The sequence below is a fragment of the Erpetoichthys calabaricus genome, chromosome 5, assembly GCF_900747795.2.
Source record: "Erpetoichthys calabaricus chromosome 5, fErpCal1.3, whole genome shotgun sequence".
NCBI lineage: Eukaryota > Metazoa > Chordata > Cladistia > Polypteriformes > Polypteridae > Erpetoichthys > Erpetoichthys calabaricus.
The window spans coordinates 20,398,036-20,416,392 of record NC_041398.2 but is presented as its reverse complement, the minus strand read 5'-3'; the positions used below and the strand labels follow the sequence as shown (position 1 = coordinate 20,416,392).

General features: G+C 42.9%; 1 protein-coding gene across 1 annotated transcript in view; it reads right to left on the bottom strand.

Annotated features, from left to right (window-relative positions):
- Positions 1-18,357, bottom strand: part of LOC114641649 (zinc finger protein 184-like) — a 38,086-nt gene extending 19,729 nt beyond the window's left edge. Inside the window, exons 1-3 of the mRNA XM_028790674.2 lie at positions 18,180-18,357; positions 11,135-11,680; positions 7,560-8,660 (exon numbers count right to left, since the gene is read on the bottom strand). Of these exons, the coding sequence (XP_028646507.1) occupies positions 7,560-8,660; positions 11,135-11,543 (1,510 nt within the window). The 5' untranslated portion in view covers positions 11,544-11,680; positions 18,180-18,357. The remainder of the gene's footprint in view (positions 1-7,559; positions 8,661-11,134; positions 11,681-18,179) is intronic.

Here is an 18,357-nt window from a genome sequence, read left to right as displayed (position 1 = left end):
GCTTGAAGTGGTGTTTCACTTATTTCTCAAATTGGGGTTGGCATATCGTTGTCAACCATTAAACATTTTACAGTTCTTGTCGCTCATAAGGATGTAAGAAATTTGACAAACAAGAGGAGACCACTCAGTCCACCAAGTCTGTTTCTGTAGCTAATAGCTACAGCAGATGAAAGGTAAGAGCAACACTGCCATGCCACAGTGCCACCCGCTCAAAAATCTCAATATCTTGATTGGTAGATATGCAATTTTTCTTTGTAATAGATGATAACACTCTTTCTTTTTTTGTTTTTTCTTCCAGTATGGTAAAATGAAAGATGTTTGAACGAATTTCTAAAAGACTCGTCAAGTCACACAAACTCCTAGAAGGCTCTACTGATGGAAGAAGAGAAGAGAAGGGAAGAGCTGATTTTGAACATGGCAGAAGTGACTCCGGGGAGGTCAGTTGACATGGCAAGGTCAGCCACAGGAACTGCTAGCCACTGCTATCACAAAGCACCTTAATTCAGCGCAGGGTTATAGTGGACACAGGTAGCCTGGGGTACGAGGCAGGAACCCACCCTGGAGGGGGTGCCAGTCCATCACAGGGCACACTCGGCCATCACTGGTCAGTTTAGATCTGGAAACACTTGTGTTTGGAATGTACATAGAGCAACAGGAGGCCTGAAAGAAAAACTTCAAAACCCGGAGGGACCTTCTCAAAATTAGAAGCCGGCCATCTGAGAGATCAGTGGACAGCATCAGCTTGTGGGAATTTGAAACGTGTGTTACGTGAACACTCCTGGGTGTTGGGACATCAGGTGAAGCCATGGCAAGTTCAGTCCAGAGGTGTATGGAGCAAAAAGCAGGGCTTTATAATAGAGTTGGCATTTTGGGGTTGGTCTGGAAGTTACACGGTGGTGGAGGGCGGGGGCATTAAAACCATCTCCATGTGCATTCCTGGCTTCGATTTGGCATATCAAGGGCTGGCAGACCCCTCAGCCTTATTCAGCAGAGCAAGACCGCCTATGCCCGGAAGCTAAGCGCACTGAGCTGCTTGTACTTACGTACCTGTCAGCGCTTTGGCCATTCTGCTGTGGTGTGATCTTTTCAGTATCTATCTATCTATATATTATCCAACATCTGTCTGTCTGTCCACTTTTCACGAGAGAACTACTTAACGGATTTTTTTCTAGAATTTGCTTGAACATTCCGGTTGATTTTGTGACTTCAATCATTGCGCTATGTATTATAGTTTGCTTGCGGTACCAATTTATTACCGCGAAGTCCAGAGAGACTCATCGGGGGGCGGGGCGTAACCTTAACTCCACTTAGCTAGCGAACGAGAGAACTACTTAACAGATTTAGATTTTATTTTTTTTGTAGAATTTGCTTGAACATTCTGGTTGATTTTGCGACTTCTCTCATCGCACTAAGTGTCATAGTTCTGTTGCGGTACCGATTTATGCAAGCAAATCTGAAAGAGACACAGCAGGCCAAGGAGAGGGGGGCAGATCCCTCCTCACTCATGTGCCAGCTTCCGGAAGTATCTTATATTCGCTTGCAGGGGTGTCAAACTCCGGTCCTGGAGGGCTGCAGTGGGTGCAGGTTTTCCTTCTAACCATCTCCTTAATTAGTGATCAGTTTTTGCTGCTAATTAACTTCTTTTGCTTTGTTTTAATTGACGTGACTCAGACCCCTCAGTTGTTTATTTGTCCTTAATTAGTAGCCAAACAATAATGAGCAGCCACATGACCAGCTCCCCTGTGCCCATCACACAACAGCTGAAAATAAAGAAGGGTGAAGGTCTCAGTAAAACAGACAATCAACAGGTTTGGAAATGTCTGCTGTGGCAGAACGAGAGCAGCAACAAGCCATTGAATTAAATGATGGGTTCAATTAATAACAAGAATCAGCATCTCATTAAGAAACTGGTTGGAGTGAAATTGGTTGGAGTTTGAATCCCCAGTTTAATTGATAATCTGTTGGCTCGTTTTACGTCTAATTTCTGTTTGGCTGTCATTTAATGAAGAAAAGAATCAATTCAGGGGACTGAATCCTTAAAACAGGGCTAAAGAAAAGAAATTAATTAGCAGTGAAAACTGGTCACTTATTATGAAAAAGGTTGGAATGAAAACCTGCAGCCACTGCGGCCCTCCAGGCCTGGAGTTTGACACCTGTGGCTTAGATAGTGAATGAGAGAACTACTTAACGGGTTTAGATCGGGTTTTTTTTTTTTTTTTTTTTTTAATTTGCTTGAACTTTCCGGTTGATTTTGCGACTTCTCACATCGCGCTAACTACCAGAGTTCGCTTGCGGCAGTGATTTATTTGCGCGAATCCCAGAGAGGCTAAGGGCCGACGGGAAGGGGCGGGGCCCTCCTCACTCACGCGCCGGCCGCAGTTCGAGTTGGTCTACGCCTCGCCACGTGTTGGAGATCACCTTCAGCAGACATTATCATCTACAGATTATTAAGGAGTAACGTTTGGCGTTTCCGACAGAGAGAGATCAGAGCTCCGTGTGTTTTAGAAGGTAGCTGCTGATTGGCAGAGATATCACGACCACGTGGTTTTCTCCCCACACAGGGGACGCTCTCCATTCAGAGCTGAACATGATTAGATACAGTGACAACGTGTGGCGTTGGAGCGTACCTACCTTACGCTTGGCCAGAATGACTTTTTTTATTATTATTAATTGATTTTTAAAGTTTGTCCAGTTTCACTACTACGTTGGTGGAGCCGCCGGGGACAGCTAGTGAATTATATAATAAGGCTTTTTAAGTATCATTTCTTCGCACATGCTTTGTTTTAAACATTGTTTCTGCTCTTCCTTGAGCATAGGAAAGGTGCTATATAAATTAAAAAATATATTATTATTACATTATAGATGTTGCACACGTATATGACAGATTTCATTCACACTTCATTGCTGCATAATATTATCACGTCCATAATAACATTAGAGTCCCTGCTAATGTTATTTCATTTACACATATGATGACATATGTTTTTACTGTGCTAATTTGTATCCAGCAGGGGGCGCATACTACCTAGGAAAAAGTTGGTTAGCGATTGCACTAAACCGACATGTAGCGCCCTCCTAATAGTAAACTTAGTAGTCCGCCTCAGTGACACAACCTTTCGTTTTTCTTTGCTGTGGGGAAAGCAGGAACAGAGAGAGAGAGATGTGATTGGTGCCGTTTACTACCAATCATGGTATAGCGCGCCGTTAGTACTCCAATGATTTTTGTTTTTCTTGGTGTGGTGAGAGGAAGAAGAACGTGTGGAAACGGGGGGGGGGGGGTGTTTAACGAGTGTGTAAGAAAGGAAAAAAAAGAGAAAGCTGGTACTAAGGTCGAGGAGAGCGCGCTTAAAAAGAAAAATTTTTTTAGTGTGTCACAGTGTAAAACGTGCGAGGCATTGAGCGGGGTTGGATCACGGATGGAAAGGGGAGCTTGGCTTTGGAAAAAAGGGGACGGACAAACGAAGAGTCGGATGTCAACTTTATGGAAATTTCATGTCTAAAGGAAATACGAAAAAGGGAACACAAGTAAATCCCGCATGATGGCGAAGCTACTGGCGTCTTCCCAGACGGAGCCTTGTTTCACCACGGAGATAGATGTGGAGTGTGGCGAAAGTTCTAGAAGGACTCCGTGAGTATCTGTGGAGCTGTGTACTGTATATGAGCTCCAACGATATATATTTACATCTTGCCTGAGTTGCCACAAAAGCTTGCATATTGTGATCTTTTTAGTTCGCCAATAAAAGGTGCCATTTTGCTTGGCTTTTCTCTTTCTCCCTATATATGTATTTTTTATTGTTGATTTATATGTGTGTACCTTGCCTGTGCTGTAACTCGGACAAAGTAATTTGAGTTAAATTAAACTGAGAATATCCCTTGAGTGGCGTGTTTAATTAATGTTTTATTTATTTATTTTTGTTTCCTAGCCATGATTGTGTGGAGTGCTTACATGGTGGTTGATTCAAATAACTGATATATATTAAACTAGGGGGCTTTGTCCTCTGCCAGCGGCCGCTTCTCCGACGCCCCTCTTAAAGGGTCATACAATGTGTAACATTTTCTTTTAATTCGTCTTTGCCCTCACGCGTGATCTGCAATTGGCACGCCTACGCCCCGCCCCGCCCCCGCGGTAGGCGCTGTTGTGAAGAGAGGGGCTGAGCACACCTCAAGGAGACGCGTCTGTTCCTCCGAAACCCCTCTTAAAGGTGATACATTGGGAAACAAGTAATAGGTGTTTTTTTTTTTTTCACCTCCTCTTCGGTCGAGAAGCTGTTGTGATCTGCATTTCATGCGGAGCTTCGAATGTTTAAAAGCCCGTACAGCACCTGAATATTCGATCTCTTTTCGCTGTTCTGTTATTTCCCTGAGTAATATTTTCCGTTTGTTTGCGCTAATGTGATATTTACTCTCATTTTTGGAGACTTTCGGATTTTCCTACTTTCATTATCTCTACCCTGCTCTGTATGTGTAGCACGTCACTTGCGTCTGAGGGTTGTACAGTAAGTATGACGTGACTTGTCCGTCTTGCGGGAAGTTAAAGTGCCACTCTCTCTCTCTCTCTCTCTTCAAAAGATCTCGGGTCTTGTTCAAAAAGCGGACGCCACTTGTTTTCCCTGTCCCAAACCCTTATCTTAGGTTCGTGGGGTGTAGGGCGATTTATTTCATGGTCCCTAATGCTAAAAAATTAGATCGGGTGTCTGACCTTAAATTTTAAAAGGCGCCTAATCTTAAAATTGTCCTTCCTGTTGTTTGTTTTAGACTGGCCTACCCCTACAAACCCTGAACTTTAAGGTTCGTGGGGGTAAGTTGATCAAGATGGCGATGGCGTCCGCTTTTTGAACAAGAGCCAACATCTCTCTTCTAATGATCACGTCTTCTCCCCGGGAAAAAAAGTTTCTTCGCAAGTTTTTTTTTTCTTTTTTTTTTATAATAGAGAGATATGTGTGTACACAATATGCCCCTTCCCCTTTTATGCAATTAATCAAAGGGCGAGTGTTTACAAATCATTAAAAATATTTGAAATATTGTAACAGCAGGGATAAATATAATTGTTTCATTGGACCCGTTGTGGATAACGCTTTGAGTACTGAGAAAAGCGCTATATAAATGTAATGAATTAATATTATTGGTGATTAAAATTTATTGGGATGTGTTTAATGTGGATCCCACCAGTGACATTTCATCCTATGACAATGGTTAACGTGCCAGCTCAACGATGGGAGGGTTACACATACATACTGTGACAGATGGCTGGGGCCCATAACTGGCCGGGATGCCCCTTCACCACATCCGCCTGGGGGACAAGGGTGGGAAGCCCAGTATCACCCCCTGAATGCTAGATGGCAGCCTCCCTGGGTTGCAGCAGTGCCTCGGACTCCCCCAGGGCTTCATGGGGGTTGGAGTTCTGTGCAGCTCTGTGGGGTTCTGCAGGTGCTACAACAGGAGCGGCTGGCTCCTTTTGGGAACTGGTTTCGCCTTACCTGGAAGTGCAGCTAGATGTCGATAATCAACCACCTGGAGCACTTCTGGGTACCCAATAAAAGGGAGCCAGCGACCAGAGTCGGGTGGAGGTGGACAAACTTGTTGAGGAGGAGGAGTGGTGGTGGAAGAGAGAGAAGTGCTTTTGCTTTACTGGTGTGCTTAATGTTTGGCACTGTGTTGTGGCTGGAGGGATTACGGGGAAGACGTGCCCTCCAGCTGAAGGAAAAAAAAAAATGTTTTTATACATGCCCCCGGGTCCAGTCTGTGTTGGGTCAGGCTCAATATAGCGCCTTTTCTTACACTACATACACACCTATCTATCTATCTATCTATCTATCTATCTATCTATCTATCTATCTATCTATCTATCTCATTCTCTAGTGGTAAGCTGCTGATGGAAAGAATCAGTAAAACTAACGAGTTTATACTTGCTTCTATTTAATATCGGTTTAGCACTCACAATAATATAATAGTCAAAGGAGAGCTATACTTGTCCAAAGCATAATGCAGACTGGGGTTCCTACAATCGGTTTTCCAATCGGAAAGATCTGCCCATTTTGTGACTCTTTGCTCTGATTAATAAAGTTGTAGGAAATTATCTGAAAACACCAGATTGAAAGGAGAGCTTTTAAAACGAAAAAGCTGCATTTTTCAATACTGTATATCTGTGCTAATGAGCAATAATGAGATTTACTAAGGGTTCATAAATATGTGCCAAAACGAGTGTGGGTACTGTATGGTGGGTAGGACCAAACCAGGGACAAAGCAACAGTCCTGTGCTCAGCACACACACTCATCCTGAGTGGCTCCAAAATCCATACTAACCCCTACTTTCTCTCCTGTTCTTTTTCCGGTTTTCTGTGATGCTGACCTGCGCCACCACCACCTGATCAAAGCACCGTGATGTCCTTACATTGATGGATTAAAGGCCAGAAGTCCACATGACCATCATCAGCAAATTCTTTCATGAGAACCCTGAATACAGTGTGGACTGATTGATGTCATTGATGTTAGGTAGAATGCCTAGAGGGGGCCGGGTGGTCTCGTGGCCTCTGAACCCCTGCAGATTTTATTTTTTTCTCCAGCCGTCTGGAGTTTTTTTTTTTTTTTTTGTTTGTTTTTTCTGTCCTCTGTTATTCTATGTTAATTGGTATTCCCTAATTTTAATTGTCTTTTTTTTTCTTCATCATGTAAAGCACTTTGAGCTACATTGTTTGTATGAAAATGTGCTATAGAAATAAATGTTGTTGTTGAACCAAATCCGAACCACAAATCAGCCTGAATCTGAAGGATTCTCACTGGTGAATACCGATTATCGTGGCAGTCCAGGATATGACAGTCATAATAATAATTTACAGTATTTGCAATGACGGCTTGGCCCACTACCTTCTTTATTCCCAGTATGTCTACTTCAGTTATGCATAGGCGACGACAGTCATTTATAGGACATCTAGATGGGCGTGGAAGTTTCTCTTGATGTCGTCTTGATCTCTGCACCACTAAGAATTTTGGTAACCCAGCCCCCCCACACACACACTTTCCGTTACTTACTTTATTTTGTCCAGTGTGAATTCTCATGTGACTGTTAAGACCCCCTGAGCAGTGCTTGCCCTTTCTCTCTCCAGTATGAACTCTTTCATGGCTGTGAAGCCCCACTGCTGTTTCTTCACCAGGGAACACGAGAAAATTTTCAGTTCAATTCTGTTTATTTTTGTCTACAGCTCTTCAATGGCTGCAGGCTCAGAATGCTGTGACAACTTTATAGATAAATACAAATCTTTACTAATTACACATTGAGTACACAACGTCAGAGTTGTTTAAGCAGAAAGGAAAACAAGATAGTTCAAAACATAAACATTTAACTAAACAATATAGTACTTTAGTCAGGACATTTCTGCTGCACTACCATAACTGTTATTGCTGTAAATTTGTTACAAGGGCTTGCTGTAGCACCTCAGTTGTTCCTAATCATTCCTCCTTTTCCAGTTCATGCAGATTGATTACAATTGGCAGAGTGACCAGAAAACCCCATCAGTTTCTTTTCATAAGACCTGCTGATCTCCACACCACATCACAGCTTCAGTTGGGTTTTTCCACAATTAGTTCCGCTCTGATTCTTTTCTCTCCAGTGTGCATTTTTGAGTGGTAGTGAAGGCCCCTTCTTTGTGAAAACCGTTTACCACACTCAGAACAGTAATATGGCTTCTCACCTGTATGAATACGTGCATGTTTCAGAAGACTGTCTTTCTCAGAGAATCGTTTGCCGCATTCGGAACAGCAGTATGGCTTCTCTCCAGTGTGAACTCGTGTGTGCCGCCAAAGAGCGCTGCTCATGGAGAACTGTTTGCCACATTCTGAACAGCTGTATGGCTTTTCTCCAGTGTGGATTCTGGTGTGGGTCCGAAGGTCACTGAGTCTTGAGAATCGTTTGCCACATTCCAAACAACTGTGCGGCTTCTCTCCAGTGTGAATCCTGATATGCCGCCGTAGGCTGCTTCCTTGTATGAACCGTTTTCCACATTCACTACAACAATAAGGCTTCTCTCCACTGTGAATTTTCAAATGGTTGTGAAAATGACTTAACTTTGAGAATACTTTACCACATTCGGAACAACAGTACGGCTTGTCTCCAGTATGAATTCTTTTATGATTCTGAAGACTGCTGTTACGAGAAAATCTTTTGCCACATTCAGCGCAGCTGTATGACCTCTCTTGAGTATGAACACGTATGTGCTGCTGAAGAGCGCTGTTACGGGGAAATCGTTTGCCACACTCTGGGCAGCAGTGGGGCTTTTCTCCCGTGTGAATTCTTTTATGCCTGTTTAGGCTGCTTTTGTGTGAAAATAATTTGCCACATTCAGAGCAGGAGTAAGGCTTCTGAATAGTATGAATCACCTTATCTTTCTGGTCAGATTTGTTTTGAAAACTTCTTCCGTGCTCTCTGCTGGTGTATAAAGCCTCTTGGTCTGTGCTATACACATGGTGGTGTTCAATGTCGATGGCTTCTTTTTGTGTTGTTTTGACAGCAGCAAGAGAACTACACTGGAAAGTGGCTGCTGTCAAATTCTCAAATCCTCTTGTTGAATTATTTATTTTCTCCTTGTCGTCTTTCTGTTGCAGTTTGTACTGAAGAGCGAGCTGAGCAAATGAAGATGTAGAGAAGAGACAACTCTCCTTAATACCTGCAATGAAACAAAACAGTTTTATTATATAAGATGTATCAGAAACACCGGTTTGTGTTGCTGCCTCACCACCTCAGTTCCATTTCTGGACCACACTCAGAACAGTAATATGGCTTCTCACCTGTATGAATACGTGCATGGATTTTGCATTTTTTTTCTGGTGCCATTCAGTTTCTCCATCTTCCTCTTGTCCCTCACAGATATATCTGCTGTGCTAATCACTGTCAGGTGTGATAGTGTGGATGTGTGTGCCAATGTGCTGTGCAGAGGACAGGCATCCATTCTCAGGTTCACATCTATCTTCACACAGGTGAAGAAAACAGATCTGACAAATGAAGCTGAAGAAGTGATGTCCTGTAGATTCGGCCAAACTCAAGCTCAAGCCCCTCCATGTCCAGATATCACTCTTGCCCCTGACTCTTTGTTATTTTTGCTGCTGTTATTAGTCCTCATTTTCTTTCTGTTCCTCTCGTTTCTGCCCGCCTGATCTTTACCAAGACCCCGCAGTGGATGTGTCATCTTCAGTGATGGACTCTGCTCCACAGCTTTGTCTTTTTCTGCCGTAACTGTTGACGCTCACCTTCACCGCGGTGTACTGAGGAGTAACAGAGAGGGGTTTCAGGGAGGCAGACAATGGACAGAAATGGAAATCTGGGATTTGAATTTGTTTTTCTATTCTTTCTTGGGCTTATTTGGTCACCTTTTGATTATTTAACAACAAGCACCATTGTATCTTGTCTTACATTAGTAAGGTTAGCGTATGCTCTATGGCTCCAGTCTGTTACTTTGTGGAGTAACCATAGCAGGGCTTTTGGGAGTCATTGGCCACCAGCAAGTGAAACCTGGCAGGTCAGTTTGTTCTGTTCTGCTGCACCAGGGGTCAAATTCTGCACCCAGATGTTGTCCATATGGACTTCACACATTCCCTGTATGTCTACTCAATTTTTCCTAGGTAGACTCCAGTACTTCTTTCACGTTCCTTGAAGATATGCAGATCAGGTGGACTGGGGACTCTAAACTGGCCCCTCAATGTGAGTGTCAGTGGGTGTGAATTGGTCTGAGTTGGACTGGAGTGGCACTTGCTACAGGCCTGGTGTACACCTTGCATAACATAATGCTGCTTCTCAACTATGCATGACCCTGAGAGGCATTCACAGTTCTTTCCGGAATGTTACATATACTTCATACTCTTAAGTGCCCACAAAATCATTGAATATTCCCCACATCTTCTGTATGTGTATGTGATTTTATAATCAGTGTGAGGTCAGTGTTGTGAGCCGAGCAAAATATGGACAGACTTACAAGTTTTAGGAATCCACTTTCATAGTACATGTCTGTCTGTGCGAGGATGTGAGTCTGTGTACATGACCACCCAACACTGGGCAGGGGCTTAGAAAAAGACAGGAGTCTTTGGGCCAAAATCACTCAGATGTAGCTCCTTGCAGGTCAGGTCAGGTCAGATTGGGGGAGCATGCACCAGTACAGCACGTTGCCGCACCCACCACACAATGAAACCGCTCGGGACCTTGGTTAGCAACCCCCCAGGCAGACACATGGTCCAGTCCCACCCTTTTGAAATGACCTCTTAATCTGCTGCAGCCAGGTGTTAACATGTGAATCTCTTTGGCAATGAGGATGCTGGGAGCTGGACCACCCTCGGGGAATCACACAACATGGCTGTAACTGACACTATCTCATAATGCAGGTCATGTGCCTCATTCAGGACTCCATGCGCAACACAAAGTCAAACCAGCGGGACCCAAGGATTCTCTGAAGAGACACAGGAGTCCAGTCTTCATCTCAGGTCACTGGATTGCGTCAATGTCTCACAAACAGGATGCCCCAGGACTCTAAAGATTTGGACCTGCATCCTTTTCCATAGATATCGAGAGCAACACACACCTCTTTCCAGTGACCTCATGACCCCCATCCTCTCCCACTCTGTCTACTGACTTAATAAGAAGAGTCACTAGAGTCATTAATGTCGCTGCCCAGGTAAGTAAACCTCTCGACGAGGTCGACACTCTCTCCACAGACACACACACACAGCTGATGGCCATGCCAAAGAGGGCATTAAAGGCCTGGCTCTTGGTTTTTATCACAAGCCCAAACACTCAGACTCCAGCTGCTTGGATGGAAATATTTTATGTTTGTGCCAATGTGTCCCCGATTTGGAACACAGTTGATAGAATGCATATTTTAAGAAGGTATCCTTTGTGAAAATTTCATTAAACATAATATTGGTGATGTTTTTACTGCTAAAATGACAGCTTTATTTAGGAAGGTCATGTGCTGGACAGCGAGATTTGAGTTTACATAAACTCTTAGTTTATCATTTGTTGGTTCACCTACTGTTAGTCATTATGCACCTGAGCAACTGGTCTTAATTTGTGTATCTCAAACTCATGTCCACCTACGAAAAACACCGGTAGAGGCTTTAAATGTCATCATTTATACTTAATGACATTACTTACTTATTCCAACACTCCCAGGTGATGGCTTCTCTTCAGATCGTCTCCCATTTCCTTCAGTGTTTTTCTCCTCAAACTCAGAAAACTCCCTTTTCAGTTGCACAGAATTCGGTTGAGTAGCCCATTGTCCAGTATCAGTGGCCCAATGCTGGAAACTGGAGTGACATTCTTCTTGTTTGAAAACGTTTCCAGTTTCAAAACTTTGCACTTCAAGGCTAACTGAGGAATCTTCAAAATCCTCCACTTTAACTTCAACAATCTCCTCCTTACACTCCTCCTCTTTAAAAACGCAGATTCTTCCTTCACAATTCTCCACCTTCACGTCAAAATCCCCAGGTGTGCCCCCATCACAGTCTTTCTGTTTAGTGTGTGTCACTTGTTCATTCATGCCTTCATCTTTGGCTGAGGTCATTGCTCTGTGGAAAACTCTTCTCTCTCTGTCCCCAAGTTTCTGCTCTTCTCTTCTAAGAGTCACTTCTGAATGAATGTGCTGGAGGCAATTAGACACTTCAATGCATGGCCATGGGAACTGTGGGGGCTCCTTTTTATCTGTCAAAATAAAAAGTGATAGAATTACTTCATAAAAAGTAATTTGAATTATGTGAGCATATCTCAGAGTTATCCTCCAGCATTTAGCAAACGCACAGAGAGATCTGAACTACAGTACAGCCCTCCATGTTAGTATATGAAGCTCTAAGCAGATTTGAAGTGAAAACCCACTTGATAGGAAGAAAATGTCCAACTGGTCAAGAAGATGGAAAGCAAAAAATAACATACATTTATATATATATAATATATATATATAAATAAAATATATATTAGTGAAAAAAGGTGCCAAGCAACAAATTTTGCACTTTATATTTTATTAATATTTAACATTTATTCTAAAAATTGCCATCCCCCATTAGTGAAACAGGACAGTGAGGAGGGCCCAGCCCAGCTCTCTGCTCCTGACGTCACTCTTCCTCCTCTCCACCACTGTCTCGGATTAACAAGATTATATCACTCCTGCAAGTGAACAATGACTCAATGAGACAAGTCACAAAATTAACTGGAATGTTCAAGCAAATTCTAGAAAAAAAAAAAACTCTAAATCCATTAAGTAGTTCTCTCATGAAAAGCAGACAGACGTTGGATTATATATATACATACTGTACATATACATACATACATACATATTATATATATATATATATATATATATATATAGGTAACCATCCATACAATCAGATTGTGACACAGACTTCGAATGCCGTGAAAATATTATATATATATATATATATATATATATATATATATATATAACCTGTAACTGCTCCAGGGGTGCTGTACAATGGCTGACCCTTCGCTCTGTCCCCAAGGGGTATGTGAAAACTAACAAATTCCTAATACTAGAAACTGTATAAGGTGAAATAAAGAACAAAAAAAAAATTATATATTATATTATTTATATATATATATATATATATTACATACATACAGGTAAAATTCTGTTACAATGAACTGCCAGGGACCTAAAAAATATTTAGTTGTAATGAGATTCTGTATTTGTCGCTATAGTGCTTCCTTTAACTTGCGTCCAGGTGTATGCAATCATTTCAACAGCTTCTTTCATGTTAATTTTAATCTCCTCCTGTCTACAAGTTATGCTGACGAGAATTTTTCGTAGAATTTTCTTGCAATAATACACTTTCAGGGTGCGAATGACGGCCAAAATCCAATCAGAAGCCGAATCATCCTGTTCTTCTTCTTCATATCGTGAGGTTTCTTAACACATTTTATATACAAATATGTTGTTTCAGGATATATGAATTTAGTGCATTAAACATAATTAAATTATTTTTGTGCAACCAATGAACATACAGTACTGTGCAAAAGTTTTAGGCATGAAACAAAGAATGCTTTCAGAATTATAAATAATGATTGTTTATTGTTATCAATTTACAAAATGAGTGAGTGAACAAAAGAAAAATCTAAATCAAATCAATATTTGGTGTTCCTACCTTTTGCCTTCAAACCAGCATCAATTCTTATAGGTCCACTTGCACAAAGTCAGGGATTTTGTAGGATTCTAGTCAGGTGTCTGATCAACCAATTCTACCAAACAGGTGCTAATGATCATCAATGTCACATGTAGGTTGAAACACAGCCATTAACTGAAACAGAAACAGCTGTGTAGGAGGCTTCAAACTGGGTGAGGAACAGCCAGACTCTGCTACCAAGGTGAGGTTGTGGAAGACAGTTTCATGTCATGGCAAGACTGAGCACAGCAACAAGACACAAGGTAGTTCTACTGCATCAGCAAGGTCTCTCCCAGACAAAGATTTCAAAGCAGACTGGGGTTTCAAGATGTGCTGTTCAAGCTCTTTTGAAGAAGCACAAAGAAACGGGCAACGTTGAGGATCGTAGATGCAGTGGTCGGCCAAGGGAACTTAGTGCAGCAGATGAAAGACACATCAAGCTTATTACCCTTTGAAATCGGAAGATGTCCAGCAGTGCCATCAGCTCAGAACTGGCAGACACCAGTGGGACCCAGGTACACCCATCTACTGTCCGGAGAAGTCAGGCCAGAAGTGGTCTTCATGGAAGAGTTGCAGCCAAAAAGCCATACCTCCGACATGGAAACAAGGCCAAGCGACTCAAGTATGTACGAAAACATAGGAACTGGGGTGCAGAAAAATGGCAGCAGGTGCTCTGGACTGATGAGTCAACATTTGAAGTTTGTTCGTCGAAGGGCTAGAGAGCGGTACAATAATGAATGTCTGCAGGCAACAGTGAAGCATGGTGGAGGTTCCTTGAATGTTTGGGGCTGCATTTCTGCAAATGGAGTTGGAGATTTGGTCAGGATTAATGGTGTTCTCAATGCTGAGAAATACAGGCAGATACTTATCCATCATGCAATACCATCAGGGAGGCGTATGATTGGCCCCAAATTTATTCTGCAGCAGGACAACGACCCCAAAGATACAGCCAAATTCATTAAGAACTATCTTCAGCGTAAAGAAGAACAAGAAGTCCTGGAAGTGATGGTATGGCCCCCACAGAGCCCTGATCTCAACATCACCGAGTGTGTCTGGGGTTACATGAAGAGACAGAAGGATGTGAGGAAGCCTACATCCACAGAAGATCTGGGGTTAGTTCTCCAAGATGTTTGGAACAACCTACCAGCCGCGTTCCTTCAAAAACTGTGTGCAAGTGTACCTAGAAGAATTGATGGTGTTTTGAAGGCAAAGGGTGGTCACACCAAATATTGATTTGATTTACATTTGTCTTTTGTTCATTTACTGCATTTTGTTGATTGGTGAAAATAAATGATTAACACTTCCATTTTGAAAGCATTCTTTGTTTACAGTATTTTTTCACACCTGCCTAAAACTTTTGCACAGTACTGTATATATTTATTTTTTATTTTAATCTGACAATCCATTTTTTTCAGTGTGTGCCATTATATTCCTATTCAGTCTGTGATCAGGGGTTGATTCTTTTCTTTTCCTGTCTCGACTCGGCCATTTCTATTCTGCAGCTGGGTATTCTTGCTTAAATTGTCAGTCAGGCAGTCATTATCCAACCCACTATATCCTAACACAGGGTCACAGGGGTCTGCTGGAGCCAATCCCAGGCAGCACAGAGCACAAGGCAGGAACAAACCCCGGGAAGGGCGCCAGCCCACCACAGGGCACACACACTAGGGACAATTTAGGATCAGCAGTGCACGCTGTATGTGAATTTCCCCTTGGGATTAATAAACTCCACGCAGGGAGGACCCAGGAAGTGAACCACTGCACCACCATGCTGCCTGCTTAAATTGTGCACTCTATTTTTTTCTCTTTATGAGTAATATTCTATGGGTCATTACATTGAGAAATAGATAGTTGGCGAGTCTGAGGCTAAGGATCTGTGCTGGTATCAGTGAAGGTTACCAGTTCAAATCCCGCTACTGGTAGAAGGGGGTCCTACTCTTTTGGGCCCTTAACCTGAAAATTGCTCCAGTGAGTGCTGTACAATGGCTGACCCTGCACTCGGACCTCGAAAGGTCATGAGAAAAGACAAATCTCCCTCAGGGATTAACATAGTGTATCAAATTAGCCTGTATATATAGATCAGACATGGCCAGATTTGTTGGTACCCCTACATTTAAAAAAAAAAGAACCCACAAGTGTCTCTGAAATAACTTGAAACTGATGGCACCCACCATTGTCTATTCCATATTTAACAAAACAAAAAAATTTAACTTTTCTTCAAAGTTTTGGTTCAACAAGTAATAACACAAATGAATATGGCAATGGACTAAAATAAGGGGATCCTTCACCTACTGTAATATTTGATTGCACAACCTTAAGAGTTTGCCATCATTCCCAATAAGCGATTCCCGGAGCTCTCCATGAGACGTGTGCTCCTGCCCACAGGTCGCTTGGCCTGAGCAAACTGCTCCAGTTGTGTCAGGTGTGAAGGGGTCTTCTCCAGACTGCGTGTTTCAGTTCTTTCCATAGATGTTTGATGTGATTCAAATCAGGACTCCTAGAAGGCCACTTCATAACTGTCCAATGTTCTGTTCTCAGCCATTCTTGGTACTGTTGGCTGTGCGTTTTGGCTTCTTATTCTGTTGGCTGAGACTGCACTTTCTAACACCAGGCAGTACGTTTCACTCCAGAATATCTTGACAGCCTCGAGATTTCAGACTCACGGCACTCCATGTGAGACGCAACAAAGCAGCACCAAACCATAAGCGGACCTCCTTCATGTTTCACAGCAGGTCTGGTGTTCTGTTCTTGGAAAGCTTCATCTTTTCCTCTGTGGACACAGAGCTGATGTGACTTGTCACTTTTATCTCCTCTGTCCCAAAGGACATTCTCCCAGAAGTGTTGTGGCCTGTCAATACGCATTTCAGCAAATTCCAGTCTAGCTTTTTGATGTTTTGCTTTTAACACTGGAGTCCATCTGGGTCTTCTTCTACTGAACCCACTGTCACTCAAAACATGATGAAAGGTGTGATCAGACACTGCTGGATCTTGACCTTGAAGTTTAGCTTGTATCTCTCTGGAAGTTGTCCTTGGCTTTTTGTTCACCATTCTCATTATCCTTCTGCCCATTCTGGGGTTGATTTCCCTCTCATTGGATGCATCCAATGAGGTTGACTACAATCCCATGGACCTTAAACTTCATAATATTTGCACCTGTTGTCACAGGACCATCAAGCTGCTTGGTAATGAGGGTCCTCTAGTATTTGCCTTTAACATGCTGGTCTAGCATTTTCTTTTTTGATCTCCTCAGACGACTCTCTCCTTTGCTTTCTCTGGTCCATGTTCAGCGTGGGGCACGTGATGACACCAAAGAACAGGGTGGCTGCTTGTCTCCATTTCAATCGACTGAATGACTGATTGCACGATTGGAGACGTGTGTGTGTCTGTGATCTGAATTCAAGAAAAGAGCGAGTCTGAAAAAAATCACTTAGATCTAATTATTTGGGATCTTTTCCAGGGGTCCCAACAGATGTGTGTAGGCCATTTGAGAAGATCTTTGTAGAATAAGCAACGCTCGATCTCTCGTCACGCTTGCTTTACTTCACTCGATGACATCTCAAAGGCATGAAGGTATACAGGGGATAATGGCTTTTCACGAGGCATACAGCACTTTATCAATGATCTGTAGGGGGGCAACAAATTTTTCCAGATCTGTATACCCCCCCCTTCCGGATTCGGACCCGAGTGCAGCCGTGCAACGGGGTGACACCTCAGCACCACACTAGTTCGAATGGAAAGTATATTCGGATTAATGAAATAGAAGCACTATTTGTTTTATTATTTTAATTGCGATTAGTATTTTTTTCACAAAAGGGGATCAAATTGAGGCCAAGGGTGTACACATTTGTAAACCTGTCACACGCTGCACTCGGGTTCCAATCCAGGTGGCTCGTCGTGCGATGCGTGCGGCAACGCACTATCTGCGCATGCGCCCAACCCATAGGCAAGAAGTTGTTGTATGTGCCGTGATCCTGCTGTTTAAATTAGGGGGATACGCTACACTGTTTCAAAGTGTCATTTAGGTTTAAAGTAATTTAAGCTGCCATGGGTGAGGAATTCTGATCACTGAACATTTGGTATTAAGAGTCCGTCTTCAATAAATGAGTGAGGAGACCCAAACAGTAGGAAATCAGCTTGACGTTTCTGCGCTGGGTCTTGTTCACTGCGTTTATGATCATCTCAGTGCGAAAATCATTCCAATCAATGTATTGCATTTGTCGCTTAGAGATGACTAGCATTTGTTATTTTTTACTTATTTATTTAACATGAGACACTCTTGATGACGTAGTATATGTAAAAAGGAAGGTTACAAGAATAACCGAGGGCGCGTATATGAAGTAATGAATGTGTGTAATGAACGCAACAAAAAATGTCACAACAAAGCTGTTCAAGTGACAGGCGCAACCTGAAGCCCTCCTTGACGCGTTTACGGACGAGTCGAGCCGCTACAGGCCGCGCCACTTTACCATCCGCCGAGTCACACCGCAACTTCAAGGCGGTCTTTTATGGATTCTTTTTAAATGAAAGCGCCATGCTTTTTAAGCACTCAGAAATACATTTCAGATTTTGAAAAGTGTCATTATCTTTTAACGACAACGCAATCCGCCCGTCCGTTAACCCGGCCCTGTCTGCGTGTCCCCAATCTCATTCCTTCCGGTGCTCTGTTTCTATCGCAGACGCTATTTGGGAGAAAAGTCTTGTGAAACCTGAACTCTCGGATTTTTGTGAGTTCCTCCTCACACTAAACTCGGGCTGGATGACGAGCAAGCGGATGACACGGCAGCCTGGAGACTCGGCCGGCGTGAACGGGAGAGTGGAAGGAAGCGGGGGCGGGGCTACGTCCACCAACATACCGGGCTTGCTTAGACCCCCGCGACTCTCGCCCTCACGGTGTTCGTGGTTTTACAAACGCACACACACACACACGCGCGCGCGCGCGCACCGTTCTGCTCAACATTCCCTTCCTCTCCACTCCTTTCGTTTCCCACCCAGTATCCACTCCCCAGCTCGATGATCCCGTTACTTACCAACACTCCTTTTTTATCACTGTCTTTCTTTCTCTCTTTTCTTTTGTCTCAGAAGTGCACACACGAGTCTCATATAAAAAATAATACAAGCAGCCCGCAGACGGAGTTAAACGAAGAACAACAAAACGAGTCATCAAGTAGCGACTTGACTGAAGTTGTTAGAAAAGTGATGCCAACC